This window comes from Xyrauchen texanus, chromosome 15 (genome assembly GCF_025860055.1).
Source record: "Xyrauchen texanus isolate HMW12.3.18 chromosome 15, RBS_HiC_50CHRs, whole genome shotgun sequence".
In the NCBI taxonomy this organism is placed as follows: Eukaryota; Metazoa; Chordata; class Actinopteri; order Cypriniformes; family Catostomidae; genus Xyrauchen; species Xyrauchen texanus.
Genome location: NC_068290.1, coordinates 8675748 through 8695348, shown reverse-complemented (window position 1 = coordinate 8695348; position 19601 = coordinate 8675748). Strand labels below are relative to the sequence as shown.

General features: G+C 36.1%; 2 protein-coding genes across 2 annotated transcripts in view; both read right to left on the bottom strand.

Moving 5' to 3' along the window:
* Positions 1 to 12277, bottom strand: part of dyrk1b (dual-specificity tyrosine-(Y)-phosphorylation regulated kinase 1B) — a 68746-nt gene extending 56469 nt beyond the window's left edge. The window contains exon 1 of the mRNA XM_052144061.1: positions 11556 to 12277. The gene's annotated coding sequence lies outside the window, so the exon portion shown is untranslated. The remainder of the gene's footprint in view (positions 1 to 11555) is intronic.
* A 2264-nt stretch (positions 12278 to 14541) lies between these two features.
* On the bottom strand, positions 14542 to 19601 carry alkbh8 (alkB homolog 8, tRNA methyltransferase; the record flags this gene model as incomplete). Its single annotated transcript, XM_052144318.1, is given in 8 exon segments — positions 14542 to 14937; positions 15535 to 15540; positions 16166 to 16219; positions 16221 to 16316; positions 16463 to 16704; positions 17426 to 17577; positions 17934 to 18040; positions 19557 to 19601. Coding segments are annotated over 8 exon segments (1098 nt in total), but the record flags the coding sequence as incomplete, so codon positions are not given.

Here is a 19601-nt window from a genome sequence, read left to right as displayed (position 1 = left end):
CTACATACCAAGCAAAATCATATCACAGAATAACCACCATACAGGTTTGACTAATAAACATTGGTGCAACAGACTAAAATAAACTGTGTAGCATGTTCTCAGTTGCTCCTCATTTCCTTCCTTCTCCTCTTTTCTCCTCTCATCTTTTCCCCCAGTCCTGACCCACTTTTATTTCCCTTTGAAGAGAGAGTGACCCAGCAATGTCCCTGATGAGGATCCTTTACTGTTCTGCCCCGCACTACTCCCACGTCACAGTATCCAAAGAGACACAGACCATCTAAATATTCCACAACATACAGGTTCATCATATTCCTAAAGTTTGGATGAGAGAAAGAATTTAATTATTCACAACAAACTGAAGTTATCAAAAGTGTAGATTGAGTAACTGTTATTAGCCATTTCAAACACCTAATTATTTTCATTAGGTTTGTTTACTTAACTCCATGTCAAATTCAATAAACTGTTTTCTACTCAATTTCTGAATTGAAACAAGTTCCTAAAGGAAAGATTAGAGCTCTGTACTTCTGTAGAGAATGGGTGACATGGGTAAAAATCTACAGATTTGGTCAAGATTCATAATAACTTTCTGGACTATTCTAGAGTAAATGTGCAATATAAGTAAACTAAAGTGAGGTCAATCCTAAGGTTATTGTCATGTGGTAGTATCATGATCATGGACATGATCACAAAAGCATTACTACATTAAGCTGAAGTTACAAAGTCATCAAAGACTTAAGAGAACTGAAGTTGTCCAACACCAAAATTACAAAAAATGTAACATAACATTATTAAAATGGTCCATACAACTTGTGTGCTACACCATTATTCAATGTTAATGTTCCTCACACAAAGATATCGTATGGCTTCAGAAGTCATTTTGTACCATGACAGCCCACTGTTCTCATTAACTTTCTATATAAGAGTGGCCAGGATATTCTTTAAAAATTATCTTTTTTTTTTTCTCAGCAAAAGACAGAACAATATTAATTTTAATATTTGGGTAAACCATTACTTCAACCAAACTGCCTTCAACACAGCCATCTTTAAAGAACATTGCGGGTTCAATACAAGTTAAGCTAAATCAAGAGGCATAATGTGGCATAATGTTGATTGCTTACCACAAAAATAACAAATTACAAAATTATAGCCACAAGATGTAAACAATATGCATGTTAACATGATTTTAGTGTGATGACATCACTTTCTAACCTTTTTTGTGTAATGTTATATCCAATTTTATAACCTTGTTGCCATGACGACGTACCACAGTAAACCCAAAAACTCTAAAATGACAGTAAAATGATAATATGCAAGTTTTAATATAAGAATTAATGCAAGTGCATTCATAAAATTACAAGCTTCACATTTCTGCCTTTCAACATTCCAAACATTGGCCCCACTCACTTCCATTGTAAGTTCCTCACTGTAACCTCCATTTTTACTTTGGATTACATCTTCTAAAAATCTTTGTGTTCTGCAGAAGAAAGACATACACATCTGGGATGGCATGAGGGTGAGTAAATGAGGAGACAATTTAAATTTTTGCTTGAAATAATCCCTTTAACTAGTCTTTGAGAGGCATGCATTTCCTGCATGTACTAACAATAAATTTTTTTTTTTTTACTTTGCTGTCAAATGTCCTACGAATCAAAAACAAGTCTGTCCCCTTCTTTCCAAACACATTGACTGTATAAGCTAAAACATGTAGCCTATCCTATATTAAACATATTATTACCCCCAAACACTGACACGTTTACAAAAGCTTTATAAATAATAAATATAAAGGAAGTTGGATCTATAGCCTAGTGGCTACTAGCAAATGTGCTCCATACATTGAGCCATGGTGCTCATGCAGGAAATGCTGGCTCAAATTGATTCCCATCTTCTCATTATTTCCTGTCATCTCACTACTTATGTCATCAATCAAATAAAGAATAAAGGTATGGACTCAGAATTCACAATAGCTGAAATAAAAAGCTATGTCTAGTCTACACTGAGATTTTGGTATGTTTCGACAGTCATCACAGTTTGGACTACACGTTTTACTAAACAACACATTGGGAACATACAAATGAATTTAACGTTGTGGCCATGCCATGCACTTGATTTTAAATGACTATTCTCTCATGGTGCCTGGATTTGCAAGGGATGGATAAAGATTACAAAAATAATGAAGAAAAGTCTATTTTAGGAGCAAGCTCATAACATCTTTATCCCATCCAGCTCTACCAATGATTCCCTCCTCTCTCTCTCTCTCTGACACACATTCATCTTTTCACCTTTCTTTTATGTCTTTAGACTGAATAGGAGTTCCATTTATCTTGATTTATTGAGATCTCTTCTCTCCAAGTGTATTCTACTTCCCTGTTGCCTTCCCCATCTACCATGGACTCACTCCTTCAGGCTTTCAAACTCATTCTCTCTCTCTCTCTCTCTCTCTCTCTCTCTCACACACACTCTCAGAGTTAAGCAGGTCACATAGGCAGGGATGGGGAAGATCGGCACCAAGAAAACCAGCCCATCTTATCATACGCATGCAAAGAGGATGCTAAAACAGAAACATTCTGGGAGATCTCATACTGATCTAACACAAACACGCATACACACTTATGTAAGTGCTTAAAGGGATAGTTCACCCAGAATGTTAGTGTCAGTCACCATTCACTTTGATTGCATTTTTTTCTCTCCATACAATGAAAATGAATGATGATCGAGGCTAACGTTCTGACTAACATCTCTATTTGTGTTCTACAAAAGAAAGTCATACAGGGTCGGAACAAAATGAGGGTGAGAAGCCTAAATGACAGAAATATATCTTTTGGGGTTAACAATCATGCACAGCTCAACTTTCTATCTGCACATAATGTAAACAGAATGCATAGATTACAGCACAGCAGAAAGGTAAAGCTACTTTTGATTTTCATTGTAGAAATATTTGTGTGTGCAAATGCATATTCGTGCATTAAGACCAATTTTTATAGCGCTAGCCGTGTGTGATGTTATTAAGACAGCATGTTGCTTGCATGTTGAAATTATTCAAATGTTATCTAGAAAATATTTACTTTGTATTAAGTTGACTGCAGGGCTGCAGGATATGGACGAAAAATGTAATATGCAATATGATAATCCTATGATGATGTCATCGGAGCGTGCAGAACATCAGAACCCTCATCGCTCAAATTAACTTTATTTAAGTTTATTGGAATAAAAAGGACCATCTGTCTCAGAGAACAGACTGCATACAGACTGTGTATTTCTGTTAATGCGAAGTTTTACCATTAGCTATGTAGCGGTTATTAAAATTAATCTTAAATTATTTGTATTTTTCTGTAAAAAGCATATGAATATGTTAATTTCACCATATTGTTGACTATCCTAAAAGAATCGGTGTTGTAAAATATTTTATCTTTAAGTTTCATACAGAATTTTTAGCTTTATGCATATACTGTAGCGATATATACATTTGCAATATTTACATACATTTGATATATGACGCAACCCTATTGACTTATTATCTTTTGTCTAGCCACTACTAGAGAAATGTAAGATGTAGGCCTATAGACCTGAAGAGAAATTTTGTTGCAAAGCAACTTTAGAGAAAATATTACCTTACAATCCCCAGCGAGAAAGCTAAAGGTGACACTGGTTAGGAGAAACATTGGCTGTTAATAGAAAAATAAAAAAGTAATATATACCTCGTGACCCCAGTTTGAAAACCCCTGATCTAGATTTGAACATTTTCTAATGAAAATGCCAGGACATTGCTATGTGGTTGTTAAAGTATTCTGAGTGGTTCCTGGGGTGTTGTACTCTGTGATATTCTGGTTTCTACATATGGCTCAGGACCTCCAAAGTAAGTCTATGTGATTTTTATGCCTGTTTTATTGTTTGCCAAGCGAAAATCTAAAGTCTGATCACTTTAAGTAAAAGCACACTTCTCAAAAAGTCACACAATATTAGGTATCATCCAGTTCTGCAGCACAAATGTGTGGGAAGAGTTACGTGTCAAAGTTTAATACTTGGAGTTAGGGGTTTTGTTCAAATCTCTAAACCCAAGTGTAAGCAATAGCCTAGTAATAATGATGTTTGCCTTTGAAAGCACAACTAATTATGTTCTAAAATTATTTCTTTTAACTTTTGTATCAACTTTGTACTTCATTAGCCTCTTGAATGTCAAGATTTTCATCATATTGTCTCGTCAATGAAGTGCATTGCTGAATCTTATAGGGTTTCTGGGCTTTGACAGCTCAAACACTGATCAAGACTGCATCACGTAGAGGTGGGGACTGGACTAGAATGACTCACACAGTACTGCTGCTGAGGGGTACACCTCACCAAGGCAGGTTTGATATGTGCATGCGGTAATTAAAAATAAGTATAGAAACAGTAAGGACCATAAAATCTAAAACACTCCCATACTTCTATAAAAAAGACAATTGCTCTATTCCACAACCTAGTGATCTGTTTACCTAGACGGCAATGTAGTCACGTATTACCCAATGTAATATTGCTACTATTACAACTAATAATAATAATAATTTTTTTTAAAAATCAATAGTAATTGTATTATATTTAAGCAATATATCACATCTGTGATGCTCTGTTATGCAGCACTTTATTTGACCAAAAAAAGCCCCAGTGTTGTATTATGCTGTGAGGTTCTGTATAAAATAGGGATGGGCAATTTCAAGTAATTTTGTAGTGGAGTACTCTAACCCACAAAAAGAAAACAAGTAATCAATTACTCATAAATTAAAATAGAAGTTAAAAATATAAAGTATGACGTCCATGAAATTTATATTTTGTTCTATTCACAGAAGTTACCAAGAACGATTTATAATAAGATAACTTCAACAAACTGTGCTTTTCTTTTGAGAAAAAAATAAATAAATAAAAAATTAACAATATGCTCTAATAAAAATAAAAAATAAATAAATATATAAATGTAAAAATAACAGTACAAAACATTTGCACTCACATAGAAACCAATACAGAAGGTATTTGGGTAATGCACATATATACTGTAAACTCTTGATTCACATGTTCTTATTCAGAAAAGTAGTGAAAGTTGGCTTTTTATAAAATGCACTCTGCCCATGTTAAAAGATTTAACGCACATACACACATACTGGTCAGAACAGCTTCCGAGTTTCTCGTACCACTTGGCATATTCTTTTCACCATGGAGATTGCACGACTCCATTAAGAACCGTAAAAATAGAGTTTGGAAACCACATCGGGTGAGTCAATAATGACAGAATTTTTATTTGGGGGTGAACTATCTCTTTAAGAACTAACTTTTCTATCCTCTCTCTCGTACTCTAGGTATATCCACCATTCCTGTCCAACATCTACGAAAGCCACAATGTGTTTTTTATTGCCAATTTATGTGCCACTGGAATCTGGAAGAAAAGTACATTAGGAAGGCTCAGGCAGCAACAGCTTATGAAAGGAAGCTGAGAGCTTGCCATGACGCCAGTTAAACTTTACTTGCACCAAACACAGATGGAGATCAGGGTGAGGCATGGCACCAACAAAGGATACAGGGTCAGACCTGAATGAACCTGTGGCTTTGCAATGTGACCATGATCGGAAGTGCTGAATCTACAAACATAAAGAAATCAATTCATCACTTATGTTAATTACCAATTGACTCCATGTATACTCATTGATAACTCGTGATTTAATTTTTAGAGATAAAAAGACAACGCACAAGTCTTTAGAACTCCAAAAACTGCTTGCATGGCCAATTAAACTTGTACACACAATGAAGTTTTGTTTCCTATTTAGGACTGGCTTTCTTTTAAAGCCCTAAATATACTTCGGTTGCGTGACGCAAATCTCATCATCAGCAGAGTGCTCGAGCACTGAACGCGGGCAGCCCGATTTTTCTAACCGCACGCCTTTGAACATGCAGATTGTGCATGCACCTGGAATTATTTGCACGAATTAGTGGATTCACAAGGTTGCAATACTCACATTTGAGCTGTTGTTGTCACGAAGAAACGCAAGACCTAATCGCTGGTAAATAACAGGAGACGAAGGTAAAAACAGTCTGAAGAAATATAAAGGCATTTTTATGGGTCTAAACTCAACTGAAATAACTGCAAAATTTACGATTTAAACAACTTTACAGCTCAAATAATCCATGAGCTTTAACAGAAAAATGTATGTAAGTGCTTTTACACTGGCAGCCAAAAGTTAGGAATAATGTACAGATTTTACTCTTATGGAAAGAAATTAGTACTTTACCAAAGAGGCATTCAACTGATCACAATGTATAGTCAGGACATTAATAACATGAAAAATTCCTATTACAATAATAAAATAAAAAAAAACTCCATGTAAAGCAATGACAGCTTTGCAGATCCTTGGCATTCTAGCTGTCAGTTTGTCCAGATTTTCAGGTGACATTTCACCCCCACACTTCCTGTAGTACTTGCCATAGATGTGTCGGGCACTTCTCACACACCTTAAATTCTAGCTGATCCCACAAAAGCTCAATGTGGTTAAGATCCATAACACTCTTTTCCAATGAACTGCTGTCCAATGTCTGTGTTTCTTTGCCCACTCTAACCTTTTCACTTCCATTTCAAGTGTCTATTTCTTTGCAATTCTTCCCATAAGACCTGCTCCCCTGAGTCTTCTCTATACTACTGTACATGAAACTGGTGTTGAGCGTGTAGAATTCAATGAAGCTGTCAGCTGAGGACATGTGAGGTGTCTATTTCTCAAACTAGAGACTCTAATGTATTTATCCTCTTGTTAAGTTGTACATCTGGCCTTCCACATCTCTTTCTGTCCTTGTTAGAGCCAGCTGTCCTTTGTCTTTGAAGACTATAGTGTACACCTTTATCTTTGAAGACTGTAGTGTACACCTTTGTATGAAATCTTCAGTTTTTTTTGGCAATGCCTTCATTCCTCAAAAACAATTGACTGACGAGTTTCTAGAGAAAGCTATTTCTTTTGTGCCATTTTTTACCTAATATTGACCTTAAGACATGCCAGTCGATTGCATACTTTAGCAACTCAGCTTTCAACTGTGTTTGATATAATGGCAAGTGATTTTCTAGTACCAAATTAGTAATTTAGCATGATTACTCAAGGATAAGGTGATGGAGTGATGGCTGCTGGAAACAGAGCCTGTCTAGATTTGATAAAATATAACTTTTTCAAATAGTGATTGTGCTGTTTTTTACATCAGTAATGTCCTGACTATACTTTGTGATCAGTTGAATGCCACTTTGGTGAATTAAAGTACCAATTTCCTTCCAAAACAGCAAAATCTGTACATTATTCCAAACTTTTGGACAGCAGTGTATAAAATTATAAACTTCACATTTCTCCCTTTAAACCCTCCAAATATTGGCCCCATTCACTTCCATTGTAAGTGCCTCACTAATTTAACTTGAAGCAATGTTTACATAATTGAGAAACACAGGAAGGAAACATGCTGTTGTTTTAATTTATTTACATTGATATTTAACTTTTTAAATTGGCTAAAAAGTGTGTTAAATAGCATATCCATTTTTGCTGTGTGATCGAAATTGGTATCGAGAATTGTGAATGTACTGATAACAACAACTAAAATTGTGGTATCATAACAACCCTAACTGTGCACCGTAAACACCATAACAAGTCAGAGAATATGTTTTGAGTATTAATTGTGCATGAGTTAGGCTTTTTTTGTGTGTGTGTGCAGAAAATGATCGGGAATGACTACAGTTCAGACAACTATGATCCCAGCGCAATTGACGTTTAAGATAAAGGCTGTCATTTCCCAATGCAGTTTCCCAATGCCTCAATTTTATATTTAAATGAATTATGCTCTTGTGAATGTCCTCAATTGAACTAACTCAATCACAAATCTAGACACTGCTCACCAAAACCCCTTTCTAAGCTGTCAGTTTGGACGATGCTGAACACAAAATGTTTACTGTTCATGTTGGTTTGAATGAAATTTGACACTTTAATAGCCTGGACAACCTATTGATGAAGAACATACTTCCTTATGGATTAATTCAGTTCCGTTATCATCCATAGAGCCACATGTTGGCCCCACACACGCACCATGCTTTGGAGGAAAAGCTTGTTAAGAGCCACATCCAAATCAATGTGTTAGGCTACATGCCATCTCCATCTGATGAGTGAAAGGATTTGTCCTGACAGAGTAAGGGCAGAGTCACACAAGGATAGACAGATAGAAATAGTGTGATGGGTGAATGGGTGGGATAGGGAGGTCGGCTATGGTGAAACTTGAGGGTATATCATGCACATTTATAGAGATATATTCTTTCTAAAAGTTTTTCAATCTTGCTTTCATCATGAGTGCACACAGTAAGGCCTTCCAAATGTAGCTTATGCTTTACATCAAGTAAGCCAGAATGCAAAAAAGTGACAGTACAAAAACGATGTACTTGTAAGTGTTCGTGTCCTCCCCTTCCAGAGCTGTCAAATTTAGGAGTATGTTGTGAGATGAATGGGGAATACTGCCTCAGGTGGTCTCTAAAAAGACTAACAAGCTTGTGTCCATCCCAGTTTAGTTTATGTCAGCTGCAAGCAATGAGGACATGAGAGACAGAATATTAAAGGAATATTCTGGGTTCAATACAAGTTAAGCTCACTCGACAGCATTTGTGGCATAATATTGATCACCACCAAAAAAAATGTTGACTTTTCTTTAAAAAAGGCATTTACTATAGAAGTGAATGAGGCCTGTCCATAAACATTAAATACTCACTGTTTCTAAAGTATAGTCACAAGACATATACAATGTGTATATGCCACCTAATTTAGTAAGTGATTTTATCTAGTGTGATAAAATCACTTACTAAACGTTTCTGTGTAAAGTTATATCCAATTTGATAACTTCATTGCCTTGATTATGTAATGTCAACAAACCTTTTTTAATTAAAACAACTTTACAGCTCAAATAATACAAAAAGTTTGAACAGAAGTATTCATGTTATAAATTTATTAAATTATTAGCTTCACATTTCTGCCTTTAACCCCTCCAAAAATTGGTCCCATTCACTTCCATTGTAAGTGCCTCACAGTAACTTACTTAGCAAAATACACTTTTGATATGTTTTGGCTTGTTTTCCAATATAAATATCTAAAACTCCTTTAAAACAACATACATTTACTTTAGCAGCTATACTGCAGAAGAAAAAATTGTTATCGGAGAATGTTGAAAATAATATAAAAAACACAAATATCCGGGGGCCTGGGTAGCTCAGCAAGTATTGACGCTGACTACCACCCCTGGAGATGCAAGTTCGAATCCAGGGTGTACTGAGGGACTCCAGCCACATCTCCTAAGCATCCAAATGGTCCAGGTTGCTAGGGAGGGTAGAGTCCGATTTTTAGACTATTTTAAATGAAAAACAAGACAAAAACTCTTGATAACAAAAGGATTTTTTGCAGTGAATATCTTTACTGAATTAAAAATTGAAATAAAACTTCTTTTTTTTTTCCCCCTTTAATTCAGTGAATTATATTTTTAAAAGATGATTTTGTCCTCTTTATTGTTTGTAAGTATGTTTAATACATGATAATTATGTTTAAGTTGGGCACAAGCTGAATAATCGGTTAGGAGCTAATGAATAATCGTTGCAATAAATCGCAGAATAGTCGAATACAGACAGAATACGCATTTTGATTCAGTCAAACGCATTAGACAATATGTAAACTACAATCTTTTCAATTCTTATGACTGCCAATTGAGGAAATATTGTGAAACTTGCATAGGAGTACTACTGCATGAAATTTCCTTCCAAAACCGCACAAAATACCCAATATAACATGTAAATGCAGTGGCAAACTCTTTGAATGGAATATAGAAACAACTCTTTAATCTAACCATTCCCGGCAAAGAAACCTCCTTTAATATATCCTCACTAGATGTTTACAGTTATACCAAGATTTTTTACAATGAAGTTAGTTAGTCTTTTCACAGCCGTGTGCCACTCGGCCACAGACACCAAAAGAAATCCAAAACAGAGCTTCTCATACATACAAATAAATCTGATAAAAGGGGGTCGAAACTAAATGAAAGCCTGGGTTAGTAGACAAATGTATGGTTGAGGCAGATGTTTGTAAATGCATTAAATGCACCAACACACAAAAATTGGGGGGTTGGGGTGGGGGTTCGAAGATGAAGAAGAAAAGATTTTAAGAGCTCCCACATAGCAACCAAAAGGCCATTTCTCTCAAATAAGTAATAATGCATTCTCTTCTGACTAAATATTCCAAAGAAAATGGATGGAAAGAATGACCAAGTAGTTTTGCATCCAATCTTTCACCTAAAATTGAAATCCACCCACTTCTGTTCTGAAAAATCGACATCTGTAGCAAAAGCATGAATCCATGAAATAGGTATGCTTTTACCATTCCTAAAGGTGACAATGTCTGTTGATGCAGAAAGAAGGCTGGTCGAGATAGCGACATGCAAAAAAAAAAGAAAAAAAAAGGAAGAAGCAGAAGTGAGTCCATTTTGAACCGGCATTGCTACTTCAGCACCACAGCAGAAGCCTTGCAGAAAACGCTATGGAGATGAGGGATGTAGGCATGGCCAGATGTAGTTAACCAGGGCTTCGACTGCACAAATATTGGGCCAAATAAGACACCTGGGTATATGTGCCACATTCAAATGTATTCTAGAGGTGGACAGTAATATGAATCGCCCATATTAACCCCCACCCCCCCAAGCACATATGAACATTAAGAAGAAAAATGTAACGTCACCCTTTATAGACACCCTTAGAATAAAGTCGCATTTGTGTAATATGCTAAATATGCCCGTTTGTAAATCAAGTTGCACATCCTAGCATCCAAACAGTGAATATATGAACAAATATGGTGCAAAAGCGACAAAATAGCAGTCAAATTTCGACATTCTGCTCAGAAGATTTGCATCCCATGCAACACCGCAGTTTTGCATTAATGTAATTGTGGCCGAAGTGATGCTGTGGTATTTTTTTCTTTCTTAACCATTAAATGACAACTGGGCGTCTTAAACGAAGGTGACTCATCAATCTAAATAATGAAAAGCGATAATCAAAGGATGCATTGAAAGTCTCATAATCCATAATCGAACATGGGTGCATGGTTGCAAACGCCTGCAACCCGATTCAAAATGTCATGCATTGGTTTTGACTGATGCTCATTTTTCCTGATGTGATAGAATAAGCTGTTTTCCATTACCTAGAACCTAAATGTCCAAGCCAGATCAGGCTAAATCTATTGCATGATTTTAATCATTCTGAATCACATCCACTGACAAACCATGATGAGCTGAGCTGCTGCTGTATGGATGGATGGCAGAGCAGGATAACGTTTAAATACCTGCCAGTGGTCTTTTGCATCTGACCCAGTTTACATTAAGTAAGAAGCCGAATATGCCCCTACTCCCTCCCCATTCCCCTGCCCAGAGCCCCGGCACTGAACGGCCTGCGCATCGGACATCTTCGCAAGGGAACACGGTGTCTTATAACAGTATAAACTCGGGTGAAAAATACTAGTTAATATGTTTGAAGAAACCCGCTGTCCTCTTACCTCAGCTTCGTGTCCAGCTTCCCGACGCAGCCATTACCAGTATTCCCCTTCTACCGTCCGAACCTCCGCCACACAGGTACCGGGGCGGACCGAAAAACCGGCAAAACGACCCCCCCTCCCCCGAACCGCCACCCCTTCGGACGGACGGGTTGCTGATATCGCCTCCTCAAAAAAAAAAAAAAAAAAGGGAAAAAAGACGAAGCACACAGGATCGTCTTGTCGTTGCTCTACAATCCCTATTCAGCACGTTGGTCTTTTTCAGTTACAGTCCCCAGAAAAAGAGCGCGACAGGAACGTTTGCAAACCCCCGGCGTGGCTAACCTTCAGTCCGATGAGCAGGACCGTGACAGCCGATACACCGCCTTTACGTGGTATCTCCCTTCTCCTCCTTCCAGAAAAAGTCGCTTTAAATCAAGTAGTAGCGGTGGTGGTAGTATGTGGGTTTCGGCGGCTAACGCTCAGGCTAACCTCGTTCACATCGCCCAGCAGCGGCAGTTGTAGTAGCGGCTTGCTCGCGGTGGTGTTGCAGCAGCAGCAGCGAGGGGTGAAGGGGTGAGAATAATTGAGTGATTAAATGAACAAAAACGAGAAACGAAAGAAAAACGGGTGAACTTAAAACCGGGGTTTCTCCGTCGCACCGCTAAAATTAGCGATGTCCATTCGCCAGGGACCCCACTCACTGCCAGTTAATCTCGGATCGGCTCCGCGGCTGCTTGTCGCTAGTGAGGGTCTGTACGGTTGAAGCGCGTTCCCGCTGCAGAGCGCGCTACCGCTCGCTTCAGTGTGCGTGCAGTGTTCACAAAATGGCCGCTTAAACAAACCTGACAACGGGCTGCACCCAGCGGCTGTTAGCGCGATTTGCCTGTGTAGGAAAATTAACGATATTCGTACGGAAACAACAAATAAAAGGACTCACGTTTAAGTGGCTCTCTGGCTTGTATTCTCGGCTGTTAGAATGGCATAAATTGCTTGAAGTCAAAGCAAATGAACAATGTCGAGGCAGTGATCTCGTGAAGCTGTTTACTGTGCCAATCTGCGACAGTTAATGGAACTTTTTTCTTTTTCTTTTTTTTTTCCTTAAAAAAATAAATTAGCATTATCTTTGGATAAAATATCATTTAGAATACGGCAATGTTAGGTAAAATACGGTATCAAGTTGCGTTTTCATGTCCAAATAACTTAGCTTATTTCAAATACTTGAGATGTTATGTTAATATAAAAATATTAGCATAGCTTGGTGCAAAGTGTGGGCCTCTTAAGCCAGAACTAAAGGGATAAATGTGTAAAATCACTGCTTCAGTAACATCGCCAAGCCAATTTCATAAAATGTATCTCACAAATCAAGAGCCACATATTTTAGAGTATTCCGCAGAGATCATCAAATAATTGAAATCATCACTAAACAGAGTTGATGAAAGCATCACTTTGGATTTAGTCTGTTGCATGGCACAGTAGTTCTCAACCAAGGGGTTGGGACCCACTAGGGGGCCTCAGCACACGTCCAGGGGGGCCTCAAGATCTCTTAAAATTATTTAAAATATGATAATTATTATAATGTTAATATAATTATTATAATTCAACTCACTGAAAATGCTAAAAAATGCTAAATCACGAAGAATATACAGTTCTAGACATTTCTGCAATCACAAGTTTTAAGGAAATATCGGTAACACTTTTTAATAATGGTCCGTCATTAATAGGTAACTATGCAGGAATGAATGCCGGATTAATGAGTAGTACTACATTAACACTTTAGTTACTACTATTACATTTATTCATTTGGCAGACACTTTTATCCAAAGCGACTTACTATTAACTAATATGGAATCATGATTAAGCAATCAGTAAGTAATAGTGAACTGATGACAGAGTAGTTCACTGTTAAGTAATCAGTAATTACTGAATCTGATTTTCCTCATTGAGGACTATCAACTAAATACAGCTTAATTTAAAATAACTACTAATTAATTAATAATCAAAACATGTGTCTAAAATGTGAATGATTATGTTTGGTTAATCATGTTTCCATATTAGTTAATAGTAGTAACTATAGTGTTATTGTAGTACTACTAATTTTTCCTGCATAATTACTTATTAATGATGGAGTATTATTATAAAGTGAAATATCTTATAATATATATATCTTTATATATATAAAATATGTGGGGTCTTGGGGTCAAAAAGGTTGATAACCACGTAGAAGACATATTTAGGCATCAAATACTGAGGTGCCCCTTCTGTTCACATTTATAAGGTGGGGTCGTGCAGTGAATGTGAAACTGTCTGATAACGTTTTGCAGATCTTACACTCTCTGTTTCCTCAACACAACACTTATTACATTTTAAAATGGTCAAAATGGGTCATGAGCCAATGTTAAAAATGACAAGGCCCTCCATTTGAGACAATCATAACAAACATAGTCATAGTTCGTTAATAACCTTTAAACACAGGCTTTAACATTCAACAATTTTTAAGCTTTGACACTTTCACCTCTTTCTTCATCCAGTTTCACAGTTGAATTGTACAAATCGCATTCGCAAAATACACGCAGGGCCAAATAGAAATGTAAATCATATATTAATCAAATGGGCCAACAGGTCAACCTAGGTTATCAAAATGTTTTAACACATGCAGGAAGTTCGTCATCACACTCACAGAAGGTGAAAGTTCATAGCGGTACCTTTAACTCTTTTAAAAATTTAGATCTGATGCCCTCTAGTGGCTTTTCAAAACACAGTGAATTACAGTTGAAAGCTACTTTTAAAACATTCACAAACAGATAAACTGAGCAAATTATGTCTTTGTTCCCCACGTCTTACAAAAACATTGTTTTTGTTGTCGTTTTTGCAAACCCTTTAGGCCAAAACACGTATATGAGCTTATATACATATATTTTCTAAAGAGTTTTATTGGACCATTTGTTAATACACACTGAAAATTTTTTGGAGTGGGGTTTACTTAAAAAAAATCAAAATAAATACAAATCTAGGAAACAATTTCCACTGGGCCTTCTGTACTTTCACATGCATCTCCCATGTTCTTGTTCTTATTACCTTTTAAGTGCCATGGCACTAGAAGATCTTGGGAAAGGTAAGCTGTGTGGTTAGCATGTATGTGTATTCTGGGTTGTGTCGCATTGTCAGAACTGTCCGCTAAACGTGTCACGTCTGAACTCATTTTTCCAACATTCTCCTCCTGTTGGTTGAGGTTATTTTCATCAGTTCTATGTTCCTGATCTTTGTTCAGGCTAGTTTGCTGCTTGTTTTCTTTTAGATATTTCAATTTCTGATTGTATTCCTGTTCCATGGCCCAAACGTAGATAAGAGCGCTTCTTCCCACTTTCAGTAATAACCTGACCAGCTTTTCATAGCAGACTGTCTTCTTTCCTAAGAACAATACATATCATGTACAGATTTAAACATGCATCATGACTTCACTAGATACAAACTTTGATGTTGGCTTGACAAAGACTTGTCTTAAGGTTAAAGGGATAGTTCACACAAAAATGAAAACTCTCTCATCATTTACTCAACCTCATGCCATCAGAACAAAAATTCTGATTTTTAGAAGTATATTTCAGCTCTGTAGGTCCTCAAGATCTAGGACCAGAACCATGAGGCTCCAAAAAGCACATAAAGGCAGCATAAAAGTAACTCAAATGACTCCAGTGGTCAAATCCATATCTTCAGAAGCGATATGACAGGTGAGGGTGAGAAACAGGTCAATATTTCAGTCCTTTTTTACTATATAATTTACACTTTAACCAGCCCTTCCTATGCACATTCACAAGAGGTCTTCTTTTATTTTTGGCAATTTGCATTCCTTGTGCATATAGCCACCTGCTGTTGGGCGGTTGTGCAAATATTTTTTATTTATTCTTTTCCTTTCCAATATCCCTCCCTTTTTCCCTTTTCTCCTCTCTGCCCAGTAGGTGGTGATATGCTCAAAGAAAGTGAATCACCAAAAAAACTGAAGAACTCGTTCCTCTTGTGAATGTGCATATTAGGGCTGGTGAAATGTAGACTTAGAGTAAAAAAATGACTTAAATATTGATTTGATTTACACCTACACCTACCATATCGCTTTTGAAGACATGAATGTAACCACTGGAGTCAAATAGATTACATTTAAGCTGCCTTTAAATGCTTTTTGGAGCTTCAACGTTGTGGTGGTGCCAGATCAAGACATAGCACTCTAATTTGGAACAATGTGAAGGTCTGTACCATGTTTGGTAGATGTAGCTAGAAAGCTGTATGAGGAGTTCCAATTTATCACTTTGTTCTTGGTTTAGGGATTTTGGGAAAACCCTAAACATGTCTGTAGAATAACAATATGTTGGCTTTGTCGAGCTAACGTAATTAAAGGGATAGTTCACAAACAATTTAAATTTGGACATCATTTATTCACCCCTTTGCGATGTTAGGCAGATTGTTGTCCTCAGTCAACATTCACTTTCATTGCATAATTTTTTCAAAACAAAGTTTATGGTGACTGAGGTTAACAATCCACCTAAGATGTTCCTCTGAATTTCCCAGAAAAAGTAATAAGGGGGAAACTTTGTGTGTTGTAAACTTTTAACATATCCCTCTGAATCACTGAGTATGTTCACCTGTGTAGAGAAATGGTGAATGACATCAATGGAGATGCAGGCATCATAGCTGCCACTGCACTGTTGGGACAGACATTGCATCCGACACAAATGGCTCACAACCTCGCTCAACACAGATCTGAACCAGATTAGCACTGTGGTCACAGCCCACCTACAGACAGAGAGATTAAAACGATTCAAAGTGGTTTTCTATTCTTCAGAGGTGAAGTTGTGGGTAATCCTCATAGTTATTGATAATCATGAAATGTTCAGCTTTAAAAGCAAATCTGTGGGTCACTTCCTGGTAAAGTCTGCTACTATTGAAATCACATCTGGGCCATTGCCACATCCAACATCCACCAGAAAAGCACCAGGTGCCAGGAACAGCAGGAAGTCTCGAACCTGGGGCCACGACAAGTGTTGCATGCTGCTGAAGTGTGAAGACATTTCTTCATAGACCTGATAAACATACTGTACCTCCAAACGGCATGCATTACCTTCAGCAACAGGAACTGTGGGTGGAGAGGGTGGCCACTGGCTATCACATACAGATGGATCAGCTACAAAGGGAAATAAACAGAGTTTTATAATGGATGCATGTCATTCCTAAATCTATACAAATGGGTAAAAATGTGACAAATTTATTTTGTCCGGATCTAGTAAGTTATTCAAAATTACATAGAAAATGCAAGTCACACAAAACAGTTATTTGAATACACCTCTACTATGATGAACATGCTAATCATTCTGATATTTTTTTCTGAGGCTTACAGTCAAAAATTCTCAAAAAAACAAAAGGCTAAAAAAAAAATAGTTTCGTATAAACTCAATATTATTTCTTTAAAAAAAAAAAAAAGGTTTTTGTTTTAAAACATTCATATTTGAAAAACGTTTTAAAACATTAATACTTGAAAAAGGTTTGTTCACTATCAAAGTTAGGTGTAAACATAATGCAGGTAGCCATTCTGTTGTCATGTGAGCAAAAACAAACAAACAGAAAACACACAACAGCGTGTGAAGTAAAAAAAAATTGTGACTCACTGTGAATTTCTACAAACTTGACGTGTTTTTAATTAGATTTTTAAAAGATTTCTATGTTTTAATACATCAGACAACCTTATTTTGTCAAAAGCCTATTTACACCAATGCATCATGACATTATGTGATTGTGTCTATAATGTCAATTGTAGTTTATGCATTTATATAGATATATTGTTTCTAGTGCTCTTTAGAAGTAAGACATTTAAAAATGGAAATTTGTCAAACAGTTTATGCACTCACCACAGTTGCAAGGTATATGACGGATTTTGCTAAATGTTAGCAGTGTCCTCGTTTCTCAGTGACTCAGGGTCAGATTACTAAAGTCAGAGGTCATAACGCCTGACCCTCCAGCCTCTGATACTGGTACAACATCAAATTTCTGAGGCGTTATACTGACATAAAAAGTAAATTTTAACAATAGTATTGAATATAAATATGATATTGATCAATTGAATTAGAACAAATGAGATGTAAATATGTAAATATTAAAAAATATTTGAAAAAAAGAAACTACGCATTATCAACAGAAACCCGAAACGTTAGTAGATACAACGGGCATATAACACCTCTGTTAATTCGGCCAAGCAGGTACACAGTCATGAGTCGATACGCTCACCTAAAAATGATCAAGAGCTCAGAAAAATACATGCTATACATGATCGAACCCATGATACGTAAACGTCTGCTTCATTAGATATGCCAATTACATAGATGCTTACTTTAAAAGAAAGATCTTCCTTTTTCTCACCTGTGGGTCCACAGATAGCAGCATTCTCCTTTCATCACTAGTAAACTCCACTCGGGCAGCACCACAACCACAGATCGTCCATCAGGATGTCTGAAGTCTATCACTGTCTAGAGAAAGGTGGGGAGGTAAGAAAGTACGAGATGTTGAAAAAGGATATTCATCCGCATAGGAAAACCCTGAGGTTTACTTACTGTCTCCATCTTTGTTTTGACAAAGGACAATCAGATAATCAATAAAATTGCTGTACAGTAACACAATCAATAAAGCTACATACAGGTCTTGTGTAACAGATCACTGCACCACACTTTATCAAACTGACCCACTCATAATACTGATGTGAGTAAAATACAAATAAAAGAGGGATTTATATATAGAACAAACAAGAGAACTATGAGAAACAAAAATATGCATTAAACATCCTTACATCAAGGTAAATTTGCCCAAGAAGCAAAACTGCATCAGATATTAAGACTTGGCAAAGATTCTGATTAAGAATAAGAATTTTTACATTGTGAAAATAAATATGGTTTTTCACTAGGGCTGGGCGATATGGCCAAAAAACCATATCTTGATATTTTTCAGCTTATTGGTTACATTTGTTACATCATTCAAAGTATAGCTATACAATTATGTATTTGCTCAGAAATGGCATTAAATGATATATAATATAGGCTATATATATTTTTTTTATTATTTTATTTATTTATTTATTTTTATCAGAGGAATAGAACCATAATTTCAACCAAACAGCAATTTAAGTAGATTTAAAATGTTTAATGCATGAAATAAAAAAATTTAAATAATGAAGGCATATTTTCTTCATTGTTGCAGTAAATTAACACAAGAACAATATTTAATAATTTTCATTTAGATGCACCAAAACAACAATACAGTATTAAAAATATATATTTACCTACATATTTTTTTTACTAAAACTTTTTGGGTACAAGTTCACTCCTTTACTATTGGAGCCCAGCAGGGCTGGACTGGTAATCTGGCAGCCCTGGAGCCCAGATACATTTAATACAATATAATGCTGAACTATTAGTATTATATTAATTATTATGAGGATAACATTTGATTTGCACAATAATATATATATATATATATATATATATATATATATATATATATATATATATATATATATATATATATATATATATATATATATATATATATATATATACACATATATATATTTTTTTTATTATTATTTTTTTATTATTATTATTTAGTCCTACTTCACCTTCACGTGGAGCTTTTATTTGGGAAAAAGTGTCGTGTGAATTTGTCAGTTTGCAATGTTGCTCATTACAAATCTGTTGAAATGTTGCCATCTTTCTGTGATACCGTGTCCTGTTTTAGATTTGTATAATAACTTGTAGCGGTTACAAATGTTTGCTAGGGGTGGGTAAATATATCGATTTCCCGATGCATCGCGATCTTAATTTTAATGGTCTTGATATCGATTATTTAATTCCAAGATCGATCTTGTAAGCTATGCGCAACCCTCCACTACAATGAGAGGAAATTGCTCGCATTTGCAAAGAAATGTTGTGCTATGCCACTAAAATGTATATATTTGGCAAATTATTTGGTAAATGTTTACATTTCACTCACCAGTGAACCCTTTTCACACGTCCGTGTGCCGCGAAGCGGAAGTTG